General features: G+C 42.0%; 1 protein-coding gene across 4 annotated transcripts in view; it reads left to right on the top strand.

The window, feature by feature from the left end:
- The window catches only part of HEXB (hexosaminidase subunit beta), a 266,121-nt gene that overhangs the window by 185,537 nt on the left and 66,001 nt on the right, over positions 1-14,583 (top strand). The window contains exon 11 of one of the 4 annotated variants that reach the window (XR_015309286.1): positions 4,988-7,140. The exons of 2 other annotated variants lie outside the window; for them this stretch is intronic. Coding sequence is in view for 1 of the 2 variants with exons in the window: in XM_086960780.1 (XP_086816906.1) it covers positions 4,988-5,162 (175 nt within the window). In the remaining variant the exon portion in view is untranslated. The remainder of the gene's footprint in view (positions 1-4,987; positions 7,141-14,583) is intronic. One more of the 4 variants, XM_086960780.1, reaches the window with a different exon arrangement.

Below are 14,583 nucleotides of genomic sequence, written 5' to 3'. Positions count from 1 at the left end.
CACAGTAAGCTCCATCTTTCACCAGTTAAATGAATAGAGCAGAACAAGCAAAGCCCATTTCAAGTAGAACAGCTGTGTAAATGTTGCAATGCCATTGTGTCTTAATTGCAAATGAATTCCCTTTGAATGTCCCACAAGAAGTGCTGGACCAGGGACCTATCAAATCACACCTACTTTAGCTGCACTTCTGCTCATGGAGGACCTAGTTTGAGTACTCCGCATCATCTCAGAGTTCAAGTTCAAGAATTTATATAGCGCACTAGTCACCCAGAGGGTCTCAAGGCGCTTGGTGAGGGGGTTCATTATTTATCAAATAGCCAGGTTTTAAGTTCTTTTCTGAAGGAGATGTGGTTCTGTGTAAGGCGGAGGTGAGAGGGGAGTGAGTTCCAGGTTTTGGCCGCCAAGTAGAAGGATCTGCCTCTCATGGTGGATCTTTGGATACGCGAAACTGCGGCGAGGGCTTGATTGGCGGATCTTAGTTGGCGGGAGGGAGTGTAGAAGGACATTCGGGTGTTGAGGCATTTGGGTCCTAGTTTGTAGGGGCCTTGTGTGCGTGGGTGAGGAGACGGAACGTTATTCTCTTGTTGACGGGGAGCCAGTGAAGGTCTTTCAGGTGGCCGGTAATGTGATCTTGGCGGGGGATGTCCAAAATGAGTCTCGCTGATGCGTTTTGGATACGTTGGAGTTTTTTTTGTAATTTGGCTGTGATTCCGGCGTAGAGGGTGTTTCCGTAGTCCAGTCGACTCGTGACCAGTGCGTGGGTGACGGTTTTTCTTGTCTCGGAGGGGAAACAACTGAAGATTTTTTTGAGCATACGAAGTACGTTGAAGCAGGAGGATGAGACAGCGTTGACTTGTCTGGTCATCGAGAGTGAGGAGTCAAGGATGAAGCCAAGGTTACGTGCGTGGTCTGTGGGTATGGGTGCAGTGCCCAGAGCCGAAGGCCACCATGAGTCGTCCCAGGCAGAGGGGGATGATCCTAGGATGAGCACCTCCCTTTTTGTCTGAGTTAAGTTTTAGGCGACTGTTTTTCATCCATTTGGCTACTTCTTTCATGCCTTCGTGAAGATTGGTTCTGGCGGTGATAGGGTCTTTGGTGAGGGAAAGGATCAGCTGGGTGTCGTCAGCGTAGGAGATGATGTTAAGGTTGTGTTGACGCGCGATGGATGCGAGTGAACTCATGTAAACATTGAAGAGGGTGGGACTGAGTGAGGATCCTTGTGGTACACCGCAGATGACTTTGGTGGCCTCTGATTTGAATGGGGGAAGTCGGACTCTCTGAGTTCTCCCAGTTAGGAACGAGATGATCCAGTCCAAGGCTTTTCCTTGTATGCCGATGTTGCTGAGGCGTTGAATGAGGGTGCTGTGACAGACTGTATCGAAGGCGTCGGAGAGGTCGAGTAGAATGAGGGCTACTGTTTCTCCGTTGTCCAGTAGTGTTCGGATATCGTCTGTAGCTGCGATGAGGGCGGTCTCGGTGCTGTGTTTGGCTCGAAAGCCGGACTGTGAGGGATCGAGGGAGTTGTTGGATTCAAGGAAGGCGGCGAGCTGACTGTTGACAGCTTTCTCAATGACTTTGGCAGGGAATGGGAGGAGGGATATGGGGCGGTAGTTTTTAAGTTCAGAGGGGTCTGCTGTGGGTTTCTTCAGGAGGGCGCTGACTTTGGCGTGTTTCCAGCTTTCTGGGAAGGTAGCAGAGTTGAAGGAGCAGTTGATGACCTCACGGAGATGGGGTGCGATGATGGAGTCTGCTTTGTTGAAGATGTGGTGGGGACAGGGGTCGGTTGGCGAGCCAGAGTGGATGGAGTTCATTAGGCGGATGGTGTCTTAAGTGGTGATTGGGTTCCAGGCACTGAGGTTGTTGGAGGGCGGTTTAGGTTCGGAGGGGGGTGGAGAGGATTGTTCGTTGGAGATGTAATCGAAGCTGTTGTGTATATCGGCAATTTTGTCTTAGAAGAAGGAGGATAGCGAATCGCAGAAGTCTTGGGAGGGAGTGATGTCGTTGGAGGCTGCGGTGGGGTTGGTGAATTCTTTGACTATGTTGAATAGTTCCTTGCTGTTATGGGCGTTGTTGTCGATTCTTGAATGCTGATTTCTGGGTGGATCGAATCAGTTGGTGGTGTTTGCGGGTGGCTGCCTTGAAGGATGTCATGTTGTTGGTGGTTGGGTTTTTTCTCCAGGTTTTCTCGAGTGTACGGCATAGCTTCTTGGATTTCTTAAGGTCATCGTTGAACCAGGGGGCCTTTTTGCTGTCCTGTTTGGTGTGATGGTTTTTCAAGGGTGCTAATTCATCAGCGCTGTGAGTGATCCATTGTTTGAGTTTGGTGTCGGCTTGGTTTGGGTCCGGTGAGAGGGCGGGTGGGTTTTGGTTGAGCGATGTGAGGAGTTGGTCGGTGGTGATTTTGTTCCAGTTTCTTCGAGGAACAGGTTGCGGGGGCTTGTGGGTCGAGGTGGTTTTGTAGCTGAAGTGAACGCAACTGTGGTCCGTCCTATGGAGAGCTGTGGTGCGATCGAAGGAAATGTATTTGCTGGAAGTGAAGATTTGGTCAAATGTATGTCCGGCTACATTGTTGGGGGTGTCAACAAGTTGTGTGAGTCCGAGATTGGCCAGGTTGTCCAGAAGGGTGGTGGTGTTGCTGTCGTTTTTCTTTTCTAGGTGGAAGTTGAAATCTCCCAGTAGAATGTAGTTCTCAGAGGCGACGGCATGTGGGCTGATGAAGTCAGTGATGTCTTCGCTGAATTGTTTACGGGTTCCTGGGGGCCTGTAGATGAGGGTGCCTCTAAGTGTGGTCCTAGGGTCGGTGTGGATTTGGAAGTGGAGGTGTTCGGCGGTAGCAAGGTTATCGTCGAAGCTGGTCGTGAATTTGATGGTGTTCTTATGGACGATGGCGATGCCTCCTCCTGTTTGATTGGTGCGGTCTTTTCGGGTGATCTTGTAAGTGTCCGGGATGGCTATGGCGATGTCGGGTGTTGATGATGTGTGCAACATATAGCTGAGGTTTCAGATTTACTTATTATATTTGAGAAGTTTTATATAGCGCAAACATGACCTGTAAGGGTAACGGGGCGCTGTACAAAGTAGAAGATAAGATTGGCAAGTAAAAGCGTAAATAATAAACATAAGGTAAGTTAACAAGCACATGTATAAAAAGAGCAAACCAAATGTGGTACATGTAAAGTAACAAAAATTGCAACACTGCGTGATACCCATGTTGTCGAGAAGAAACAAAAGTTAGTTATGGTGTCTTCAGATCGAATGTTGCAACTGGTTATTCAGCAATATCCCTTTGACTTGCTCCGTGAATGAGGAGGATGAAGGGTTTGAGCTGATTTCAGGAGGAAGAGTGTTCCAAATTCTCAGGGCAAGACCAGAGAAGGAGTAGTTGTAGGTTCTTTTATTTTTCAATTTGTGAGGTTTTAGCAAGAGTGTGTTAGAGCTTTATAGGGCCCGATTCCGACCAGAAAGTTCGAATTTCTTTGCCAGGTAAACGGGGGTGGTTTAATGGAGAGCTTTGTGCATTAAGCATGCAATTTTGAACCGAATCCTAGCTTCCAGCGATAGCCAATTGAGCTGTACTATGTCTGTTGTGATGTGATCATATTTACTTGAACCTGTGATAAACCTGGCAGCAGAGTCCAGAGTAGCCTTTGAGGGGGGCAATCTAGCTTTGTGTAACCCTGCCAGGGTCACAATTCCATATTCCAATCGGGAGATAACTAGGGATCGGACTGCTAGTTCCAAGTACTCCTAAAGGAGGAACGGCTTGATTTTCCCAAGTGTGTTAAGATGATGTTGCCTGCCTGTCTTCTAAGCTGAGTCCACAGTAGGGTGTTCTGCCTGCAGTGCCCATCCTTCAACAAACAGAAGAAATGAGACCATGCCATTTTCATACTGAATGTCCTGGTCTGACTGCCTCGGCAGGCTTGCTTAATCTTCAAAATCTGTTGCATCATCTTAAAAGCAGCCTTATCCAGCACATCAAAATACCTTGCCAAAAAACTATTAACCAATTTTGGCCAGAACAGGAGTCACAGTACTTTAAGGCTTGAAATAAAGAAGGATAAAAGGAAGGAAACAGTCAAACCTTTTCTTTTGAAAAAAATTCCACTTTACAAGCAACTTAATTGCTGCCGGTAACAAAGGAACTCAAAGGAACTCAAGGCCCTTTCTTAGTTGATCATCGATAAGGAACTCTTAGCTTCTCAGCCATAGGCTCTATAACACTCCCTCTCTCACAATATTCACTTTGCTAAATCGTCCACTTCCCTTGGCTCAGACCCTTGTCTTTAACCACCTACAGCGCACCGTGGCTTTCTGGGAAGGTTTGCCCTAGATTAGTGCTAAAGGAGTACCTCTGATCAGACCTATATAACTTTTTCAATGATATTCTTCACAATAAATTTGAGAAAGGATGCTATATGCAAAAAGAAGACATGTAATTTATTCAAACATTAGTTTTATTATTTTTCATTTTGCCTTTCGGTTTATATATTTTTTTATCATAGATACAAAATAAGTTGTTTGCATACAAAGATTTAAGTAGCACGTTTTATAAATACAGCTATTCAAAACATGATTCAACTTTAGCGAAAGAACCCCAAGCACATTATCTTGTCCTGTTATCATTCATTCCATCATGCATACCACTACCCATCTGCATTTGTAAAGATAAAAGCAGAACCTTTTATGTGACTGTGACAAGTGTAAAGACTAGGTCTGTTCACAATGTTGGGTAACACACTTTAATATTCTTAGACCCCCTTCAGCGTGCATTGTTTAAAGCTCTCTCTTTTTTTGGCATTTTAGGTACTTCTAATTATTCTCTAGGTAACCCTCCCCTGTGTTTAGTAGTGACCTGTAATAGGACGTGCTAAAAATCAATAGTTGCAGTTGTTTTTGATGATTCAAAACTAAAAATGCTGTTGAAATAATTTAAAGTCTTAAAATGCATGCATTCATTCAAAGTTATTTATTGTAATCTTTCCAGATTAAACAAGACACAATAGTTGAAGTATGGAAGGGGTCAAACTGTAATGAAGAACTGCACAATGTAACAGCAGCTGGTTATACAACTATCCTGGCAGCACCTTGGTACCTAGATATCATTAGCTATGGGCAGGACTGGCAGCGATACTACAAAGTAGAACCTCTGAGTTTCAATGGTTTGTTCAATTATTTATTCATATCTAATATGTAAAGTTTGATAGCAAATATTCTGCTAGGCCTCATTTCCACTCATTTGCACAAATGAGAAAATGTGATGCCTGCTGGTTTACGCTCATGAAATAAATTAAATTACACCTGTAATCTTTTACTTCTATTCTCGCCCGTATTGTGATGGATGTACACACGCACTAGTCGGTCTGTCACTAGAAATGTGAATATGTTACGACTGTTCAGACAGATACTAATTATAACTGTAGATAATGCTGCAAATAATGAATACATGACAAATATTTGATATGCAAAACATGTGAAAGTAATTTCACTTCTATATTTTGCACTTAAAGCAATAGTACTACAAAGATCCTCAATGCACTGGTGCTTTGTAATCCTTTGCGTTGAGGGCAATGAATGCCTTTGCACTTTCTGTAGGGTTATCGGAGCAGCTCCGGATAACAAAAAAAGAATACAGTAAAGCGATTACATCTAACTATATGTAGTATATAATAATTAGAGCTCCCGGTTTTGTTTTTTACATTTCCATTATTATATTTATTTTATGTTCATGTTATTTGTATTAGTCCACATTTATTTTGTGCTTGGTGCAAAAAATTAAGATACAGTGGGTGTGTTACTTTAATTTAATCGACAAATATTTACTCATGATTGACTATCCAACGGCTGTTATCCATTAACAGTAGAAAGACTCGTCTGAAAACATTTGTATTGCACACCAGCTTAAACAGTTTTACTGCTGCTGTTATTGAAACTTCATTAGGAAATCTTTTTTCTAATTTTCAACTGCACAGCTGTTGACCTAGCACACCGGATTGACGGTAGTGGGAATCGGCCTAAAGGAAAACTATTTGCTGTATTTTTCCATATTTATAAAATAAATACAGGCGGGAAAATAGATTGTTTGCTGTCTGTATTTATCTGTAAAAATCCGAAAAAACTGAAAACCGGCAGACTTAATTATGTAGTGGAGGCGGACAATAGATTAGTTCATAAAAGTTTTATTATCTTGTGTCAGCATACAGAAGCCACCCGCTGTCGCCCTCCAAGGAAACGCTCCAACTGGCAACCAGTGGAACGATTGCGCGCGGGGACTCCTGGAGCAGAAAATTCCATTGCTTAAACCCATGCATACTATGCGTGTTACTACACATTCCTCTGCTGAAACCTCCTTTTGTGTATTGATGACTGATGGCGCCTTATGACAAACTGTGGTCAGTTGAGAGTAATTTGCCACACGAAAGAGCATGTGAGCAGACTGTATATAACTCTCTATACCGGTGACAGTGATGCAAAATATGAGAGTGGTAGATGGGCATCGACTCCGGGATTCTTAAATAAACTGATAACGCAGAATTGTATTCGGGGCACTGTTCATAACCTGTCCAAATAAGCATTGACTTGCATTGTATTGATTTCAGGGTATGCCTGTAATACACCAATCAAACAAAGGGTGGCACCATTATTCTACAAATGGAGTTAGAAATAACTGTATCCACATTAACACCGCAGTTAACCATCGGCAATATACTGTGGCCCTGTATTGATCTTGTTAGTGCTGACAACAGACCGCTATGGTGTAGGCAGCTAGGCAATAAAAAGTTGCCATCTTGGGGCCTATTCAGACCTGTCCATCATGCCTAAATTTAAAGCTACAGTTTCTTCGTTCGGCCGTATTTGAGTCTTTTCCCCTCTACTAGAGACCGACACAGTCTATATATTACTAAGATGGTTTGATTAAATGGCATCTTTCCTTCAAGGATGACTATTACCTCTTCAAGTCCACCAATAAAACCAGTCTGTACGCCATGTCCTATAGTTACATGCCAGAGTATTATGGAGAGAAAAAAGCATTTTGAGCAAAAGGGGTGACGCAATACATTTTCGGCGCCCAAAAGCAGAAGTTAAACATGGTTTCAAGTGCCACGGAGTGATTAATTATTGTTGGTTGAATTGTAATCAGTAGAATACCATACGAAGAGCATTTAAGAAAAAAGGGTCACATTTTGGGAATGCTTTGTCGAAAACTGTGCCAGAGGTCTTGAGGGCAGTAGTGGCCAAAAGGTGCAGACGTTATTTTTAAAGGCATTAAGGTGTAAAACGTTCGGGGCCTTAAAGTCGGGGGAAAGCATCGAAATGTGGCAGATTTTTTTCTCTTATGCACAAGAGTGTTCATATTAATCTTTTTTCCATTCAAGAACAAAATTACAATAAAACATGTTGTCCTTGAACATGGGATATTGCTGTACAGATGCCAGAAGTGTAACCACTTGGAGAAACCCCTTGAATGGATGTAGATTTCCTCACGATGGTTCGAAAGAGACACAGAGCCTGTGTGTAAAATGAAACATGAATTCACTGTAAATGCCAATATAGAATTTTTTTACATCATTACTGATCTTTCTGCAAATGTTAAAGGTCTCAGCCTGTCATAAAATGATTTGGTGACGGCAATCAACTTGTGTACATTTGCCTGTTCACCCGAAACAAAAACACGTTTTGTGAAAAGGAGAGGAGGTGCATTTGCATAAAACCTTTCCTCGGTGTTGAGCAACAGACTATACATAAATCTTTCCGCCCAACAGCCACCTTTGCAGGATGTCTGAAGATGCTGTGGTACTTGAGATTATTATAAATTAACGAAATAGCATAACAGACACTCCTTAATACATGATTTGTTTGTTCCGATAGCCATATTGATACTGACAATGTAGTTTTGAACAGAGGATGAGTCTACAAAATACATTGTACAAACTATCTGTAGCAATTAAAAAGTTTTCATGTTCCTCACAATATTTACATCAGCACAGTGTAGCTTCACTGTGTAATTCATACACTTATTTCAGTGATGACTCACCTGTCCACTGTTGACTCCTTTTATTTTCACTGCTGTCAAAGTGAGTCCTCAATGACTTTTTTTCTCATTCTCTTTTTTGGTTACAGTTTTGGATAATTTCTTCTTAGTGTCTGTTAATGACCTTTTGGCTGCGAGTTTTTCGAGTAGTATCCGCTGCAGAACAGTCGGTGCTGCAGTTATTGGCTGTTAGTTTGTTTTGCTATACCTGTATCAAGGCAGAAAACGCTTTATTTTTTGGGCTGAAACTTTACTTTTCTGCAGCCTCAGACTGTAATTCGTTTTTCTGCATCCTCTCACGTGTCCCTAGCCTCTCCCCCATTTCCACAGCTATGCTGTGTCCCACAATATCCACCCACTGCATTTTTTGTCATTGTTCACATGCTCACAAAACGTTATTTGCTTGAAGTGTCCTGATTTCTGGATAGTGTTCTTTTTGAAACAGTACATGAATCCTCTATTTGGTCTGAAATGTTTTAATTATATAACGCATATCGGTAAAAAAAATAATTCAGACTTATATTAACCCCATTGGTTTCATATCCTACAGACAGTACTGAAAAGTATTTTCAATTGGCAAACGAATGACAAAGTAAGGAAGTTAACTTTGCTTAATTGAGATGGGGCTTTTAATGTTATGTAATGGTTGGCTCTTTTCACGAAGTTGGAGCGCCCTGCTTTCGCATGTACAGTGGCTTAATCACAAGCTGTGCAGATGAGGATATATTCTTCGCTAAGACTATCGGACTTTAAGCCAGAGTTCCAAATTAAGTAGAGAATGTTTGTGGATGAAATGTTTTGGGTTGCATGTTCCTCCCTCAACTTCACTTTCCATCCAAAATATAAGTAAAAAAAGTGAAGTTTTACATAAATCACCACCTCCAAGTTACTGTCCCACACTACTTAACTATGAAGATGTAGCGAAGAGAATTAATGCCAGTCATTTATTCAGAACATCACAGTACCACACGCTAGTCAAGCAGGTAATCTCTTACTGCCCATAAGTGGCATAATAACCTTGCAACCAATATCTTTTTTTTGTTTTATAGTTAGGCATGTAGTACAAACTTATAGATTTACACAATATCTTTGTGTATCAATACAACTGTTCTATCCTTGCAGCATATTGCAGAGTTCTTTTTTTTTTTTACAGCATTCGTAATTGTATTATCCAGCAGTATTAATCATGCAGCAGTCTTTACCTGTTACCGCCCTCTAACTGTGTAGCATGTTCTGATTGTAGATATTGTACAAACGGGCTCCAGAAATCTCTTGGGCGAGAGGCTTTCAGTAGCTCCTCTGCATACATTTCAAGCTGTTCCTTACAATATGTCATATCTGTTATCCAATTTTGTATACTTGGTGTGCGTCTACTGCCCCACTTCATAGCTATACATCGTTTGGCTAGTAAGAGGGCTATGGCTAGTAACGTGCGGCTAGGTAGATTTTGTATTTTAATGAGGCCCAGTGGAAGTTCTGTGGGGTGTTTGCAATTGGTGCTGTGAGTATTATACTCAGTATACTTGTCACCTTTTCCTCGTACTCCTTCACCGAGGGGCATGCCCATGCAACATGTACAAAGTTTGCCAGCGGGAGGCTGCATCGCACGCATTTATAATCTTTCCGTAAGCCCTAGTTGTGTAGTTGTATCGGTGTATAATACGTTTGTTGCAGGAACTTAAAATGAAGAATACTTAGATTGCAGTTGGGTGAGTGTGCAACAAAATCCCCACTCTTCTTTGGATAAGGGTGTGTCTAGCTTGGAATTCCATCTCGCTAGTGCTTGTTCAGCATGCCTATGTTCGTGTTGGGCCGTATTGTATAGGTTAGTTATAAGATTTTGGTGTGTGGGCGCCGTGAGCAGCACCTGTAGTGCTTGTGTGTGGGAGGGTCCTGAGGGAATGCAGGTTACAAGTCCTTGATTGCTGCTCGTAACCTGAGGTATGCAAAAAGTGTCAACCATGTGTGAGCTCTGTCTGGTGAGATAGGTGGAAGGTAGTTGTGCTGATGCACCCAGTAGTGTGCCATCCGATTTTTGTCTGCTGGCCTGCCCATGTGAGTGCATTCATGCATGACCGTAGTGTTCAGGAAGAACTGTTGTGATAGTGATGGCTATATTTGCAAATAAACACAGAAACCGCTGTATTCCTACCATTTTTGAAAGCGCAATTCTATCTGCTAGTGTCAACGGCAGTCAGATTCACCTAGCCACTTGACTTTCTAATTTGAAAGGGCTTTCCCATAGTTCTTCTGGACCAACTGCTCTGGGTCCCTTTGTATCCAGATACCTACATATTTGACCGGATCTGTCCGCCACTGTAGAGGAAAATCCAGTGGAAACTGCTGTGTGAAGGGCATCCGTGGGATCACCACTAATCTGGACCAATTTATGCTCAGTCCGGAGTATTGTTCAAAGTGTATATATTCTCGTATTAAGGGATTTAAATTATCCACTGGATGACGGATATATAAGACCATGTCATCTGCATATAATGAGATATTAAGAAATCGTTTGGGGAATCGTAGTGCTGTTCACCAATAAATATAGAAGATTTACACCCAACACAATCCCGTTCTTCCCGCACCAAACATATTTGCATCATACTTTCCTCAGTATATATACACACTTGTGAGGTTGTCTATCCTACATACCCTTATACCCCAACAAATAATCTACTACTTCTAGAAGGCTCACTCATGCACAAGCACACCCTTTTCTCCTTCCCTCAAAATAAATGATACTTTATAAATTCAGGAAAATGCTTAGAGTTCCCCCACTGATTTATTCTGAGATTATCTTGATCCTACTTCTCTGCTCCGTGTACGTGGACTACCCTTTTGTCATAAATGAGAGATTCTACACACACATACCTGCCCCACATATATATCTGCCTCAATCTTTCCACATTCGACAACTGTAATAATATATTTTTTTATTTAATGTTCGTATTTTTCATGACTTGTTCTAGTACACATCGCTCGTCAAGGCCTACCATTCATCATGCAAGTCGTTCTTTCCCCTAAAATCATATACATTGTGAAATGGAATCCTTCCAATAGATCTCCAAACATTTAAAGTCAATCCAGTCCATTTATCGAGGCTAATTGAAAACTATTCTTCACAGTTCACCTGTCCAACCAAACCATTCAATTACTGGTGATTTATGTTCACTAACTGTACACCTCATACATGATAGCATTTCACTAGAAAAAAAATATTTGGATAAATCCTTTCAAACCAATGGGAACCTCTTGTCACCTCAAGCCTTCATGGCAATTGCCACCTTTTCTCATGCTTAAATTCCCAGTCCAAGAGAAGGTATTTCAGTTGACAGAGCAAGCTTGTCCCCTAGGCATCAACAAATGCGTACAAGTTTCAATCAGTTCCCTCATGCTCTATTGTCATATGCAGAGCTGTCTGTTGAGATTCACTCCACTACAGTAAGACAAATGTTTTTCTCCACTTTATCCATTGGAGTCATATCATCACTGAGACATTGGCCCGTTCTATGATCTGCAGTTTCCTCAATTGCCTCTATCCGAGCTAACTCTCACCCAGTTGGCATCTAAGAACTTATGTATGAGGTCTGGAAGTTCTTTCTTTTGGTAGCAGTAGAGCCAAACTGGCCTTGCAAGGATAATATTACCACTATTTTCTTGTTACAAAGGCTTTGCTCCATCCTCAATCATCTTACAGTATTGGGCAGTTAGTTCCTCAGCAGGCATTCCAAGATACTGACTCTGGTCCAATCTTGGACCCATCCAAAACAAGCCTGGGCAGTGTTCAGTTGATCTGCAGGGAACTGTTTTCATGAATTCATTTTGCAGAAACCTTGGTCAAACAGAGACCCTTGAGTCTCAACAAAGAACATGGCTCTGATGGCTGTCTTCCAGTTGCTACTGAATGCCCACTGCTAGCCTTAGAGTTGTGTCTGAGTCTAGTGAAAATTCAGTCTAGCGCCAAAACTTGGCATTCTTTTGTATCTTGGATTTCCCCTATGTTATTGATGTGTCATCTGGGACATCTGCTTTGTACATACATTCCCATCCCTGTAGGAGTGTTGACCATCATACAGATGATCGGACAGTTCTTGGAGAATTTAGGCTGCAACCTTCTTCTAAGGGAATGTTTTCTCCTGTACATTCTCTGCAGATCCATCTGGCAGAAGACTTGGATTAACTGTTTTAAGAACAATCCAAGCCTGTCCTGTAGCTCCCATTCCAGCACTCCAGTGTTAGGCTCATGCTCCTAACCTACCATATCCCTGGACATGAATAACTGTCATTGCCCACATAAGCATTCTTCCTATAGTCCAATGAAATGGTACATGAGGAAACACCATATCTGAATGGAAAGCAAGTGAGCTCTCTTTCCCTACAACTTTGCTAACTGGCTGTTGAATTGTAGGAGTGGGCCAATCACCCAGTGCAACAAAATGCAGAGAGGCTCATCAGGCCTCTTTACTCCCACTTCAATAAGCAGATAATCAAGAGGTCCTCTGGTAGCATCTTTGTGACACATGTAAATCTTTAGTTGTGAACAGTTCACAACCTTTAATGCCAGGTGTAAAATATTTTGCTGATGGTTTGATGTTCAATTGGAAAGGGGCATACTTATATTCCTTTCCTACAAACACCCATGACCCAAAGAATCTTACAGAAGACCTGCCATGGAACTATAGCATTTTGGTGGCCCAAGGTTGTTCTCTGGTCTACGAAGGAAGGGAGGCTTTCTGCAATCTCTCCTTTCATTACTCAATCTGAGCTCCTGAGTCTTAGGAGAATGCTTTTGATTGAATGGCCTTTTTCTGAGATATTGAACACCCAGCCAGTTGTTTGGAAGTCCTCCACCAGAACACATTGCAAAAGCGAATTGCTAATGTTGTGTGGTTGGAACCACAATGAGCTTAAATGTGTGGTAGAATGAGGTGTTCAAGTGGATAGCTGCAAGACCACAGAAACATGTCAGAGTCCGCTGTTTCCATTACCATCAAACATAACTGACCTGCTGAGTAAGTTTTCCTGTCTGTCATTTTATAGTGAATTAGGATTTAAATCTGTTTTAGAACAAATTACTACCCGGATATTTAGAGTGCATGGAATTTTGCGACAAGTGGCATTGTCTCATGGAAGAATGCCCTTCTAGCCTCTATTATATCTGCCAGGTGCATTAGCAAGCATATGTCCTTATGCACCTCTGGGCTCTAGTCCGTGCTCCACCCACTGTGGTACTTAATGTGTTGCTCGAGTGTCACTTAAACTAAGATTTGTTTTGCTTTTGGCACTTTTTCACTTTCATGCCCTTCCTGTACTCATGAAACATTGTAAAACTCTGATAGAAATCAGAGCTAAAGCAGTCTTGTTGGCTTTTTACAGGCATGTGCGAATCAATTGCCCATTGATTTTAGCGAGGAAAATATGAAGAACAATTTTAACTTTTTTGCCACAGAAAATCATGAGTCTCCCTCCTAAAGGTTTCCTGTATAATTACGGGTGTGCTTTTATGATAATCCGTTCCTTTGTATTTTTTCTGTTCTTCGCAAAAATCCTGTTGTGTGCTCTACTATTGTATTTGTGTCATCCTTTATTTTTGAGTTGGCATGCTGTAAACCCATTCCTATAGTCTTATTGTCTTGTACCCACCATAAAGTCTTGTCTGCAAGTTGTACTGCCAAATAGCATTTTTGTAGGTTGTGATACTCCTCCTTTTTTGCCTCATGGTTCCCCTTATTTTCTCAAACTGAATTGTTCAGCTGCTCTTGAAGATTGTATTTGTTTTTCTCAAATGGTCATCTACTGGGTAAGTCATTTTTTGCATGGTGTAAAAATTCTTTAAAGATTTACCGTCTGATTTAGATCCTGGCTCTTTTTCAATTGATTCACCACCCGCCTACTTGGCGGTCCGCTGGCCTACTTTGTGGTCCCCCGCTCGATTTAGATGTTGGCAAGTCCATCCGCCAGCCTGATCACGATGTGCCTTTCCGTCAAGCAAACTGTGGCGGGTAAACCTCCTACTTTAAGCTAGCGGAATTGAAGGAAATTAGATAAAAACGTACCTTTTTATTCTGTTTCCCACTTCAGTTTCCGTCATGAACCCCCCCCCCCCCCCCCCCCCCCCCCCCCATTGTCCCGGTCCTTCCTTCGCTGCTACAACTTGACCACGACCCTAATAAACTCTGTTGTCGCCGGGATCAAAGTTAAGAATTTCTACACTTGGCTTATGACTCGTGTATTATAATTTTCTTTAGCCTGGTGTATTTTTACATTGCACCTAAATGCAATTTTTGTCTTGTGTGTAATGCAGTGGTGTTCGTTTTTCTACTTGGTAAAAAGAGCACACCTGTATTGACACTGAAAACATTTTCTTTTTAATTGTGGTGGTTGTGTGTGTTGTGTTTGTGGTGCATGTGGGTGTGCATTCAATAGTGTGTGTGTTGTGCTATATGTTCAAAAGGTATAAGAATGACAGGAGAGAACCCATAGACCACGTTGGGATGGGTGTGTAATATAAATAGTAACAATTCCCAACAGGTATCATGTAGGATCAATTT

The sequence above is a fragment of the Lissotriton vulgaris genome, chromosome 3_1 (assembly GCF_964263255.1).
Source record: "Lissotriton vulgaris chromosome 3_1, aLisVul1.2, whole genome shotgun sequence".
Classification (NCBI taxonomy): Eukaryota; Metazoa; Chordata; class Amphibia; order Caudata; family Salamandridae; genus Lissotriton; species Lissotriton vulgaris.
This window is presented reverse-complemented; position numbering and strand designations above follow the sequence as displayed.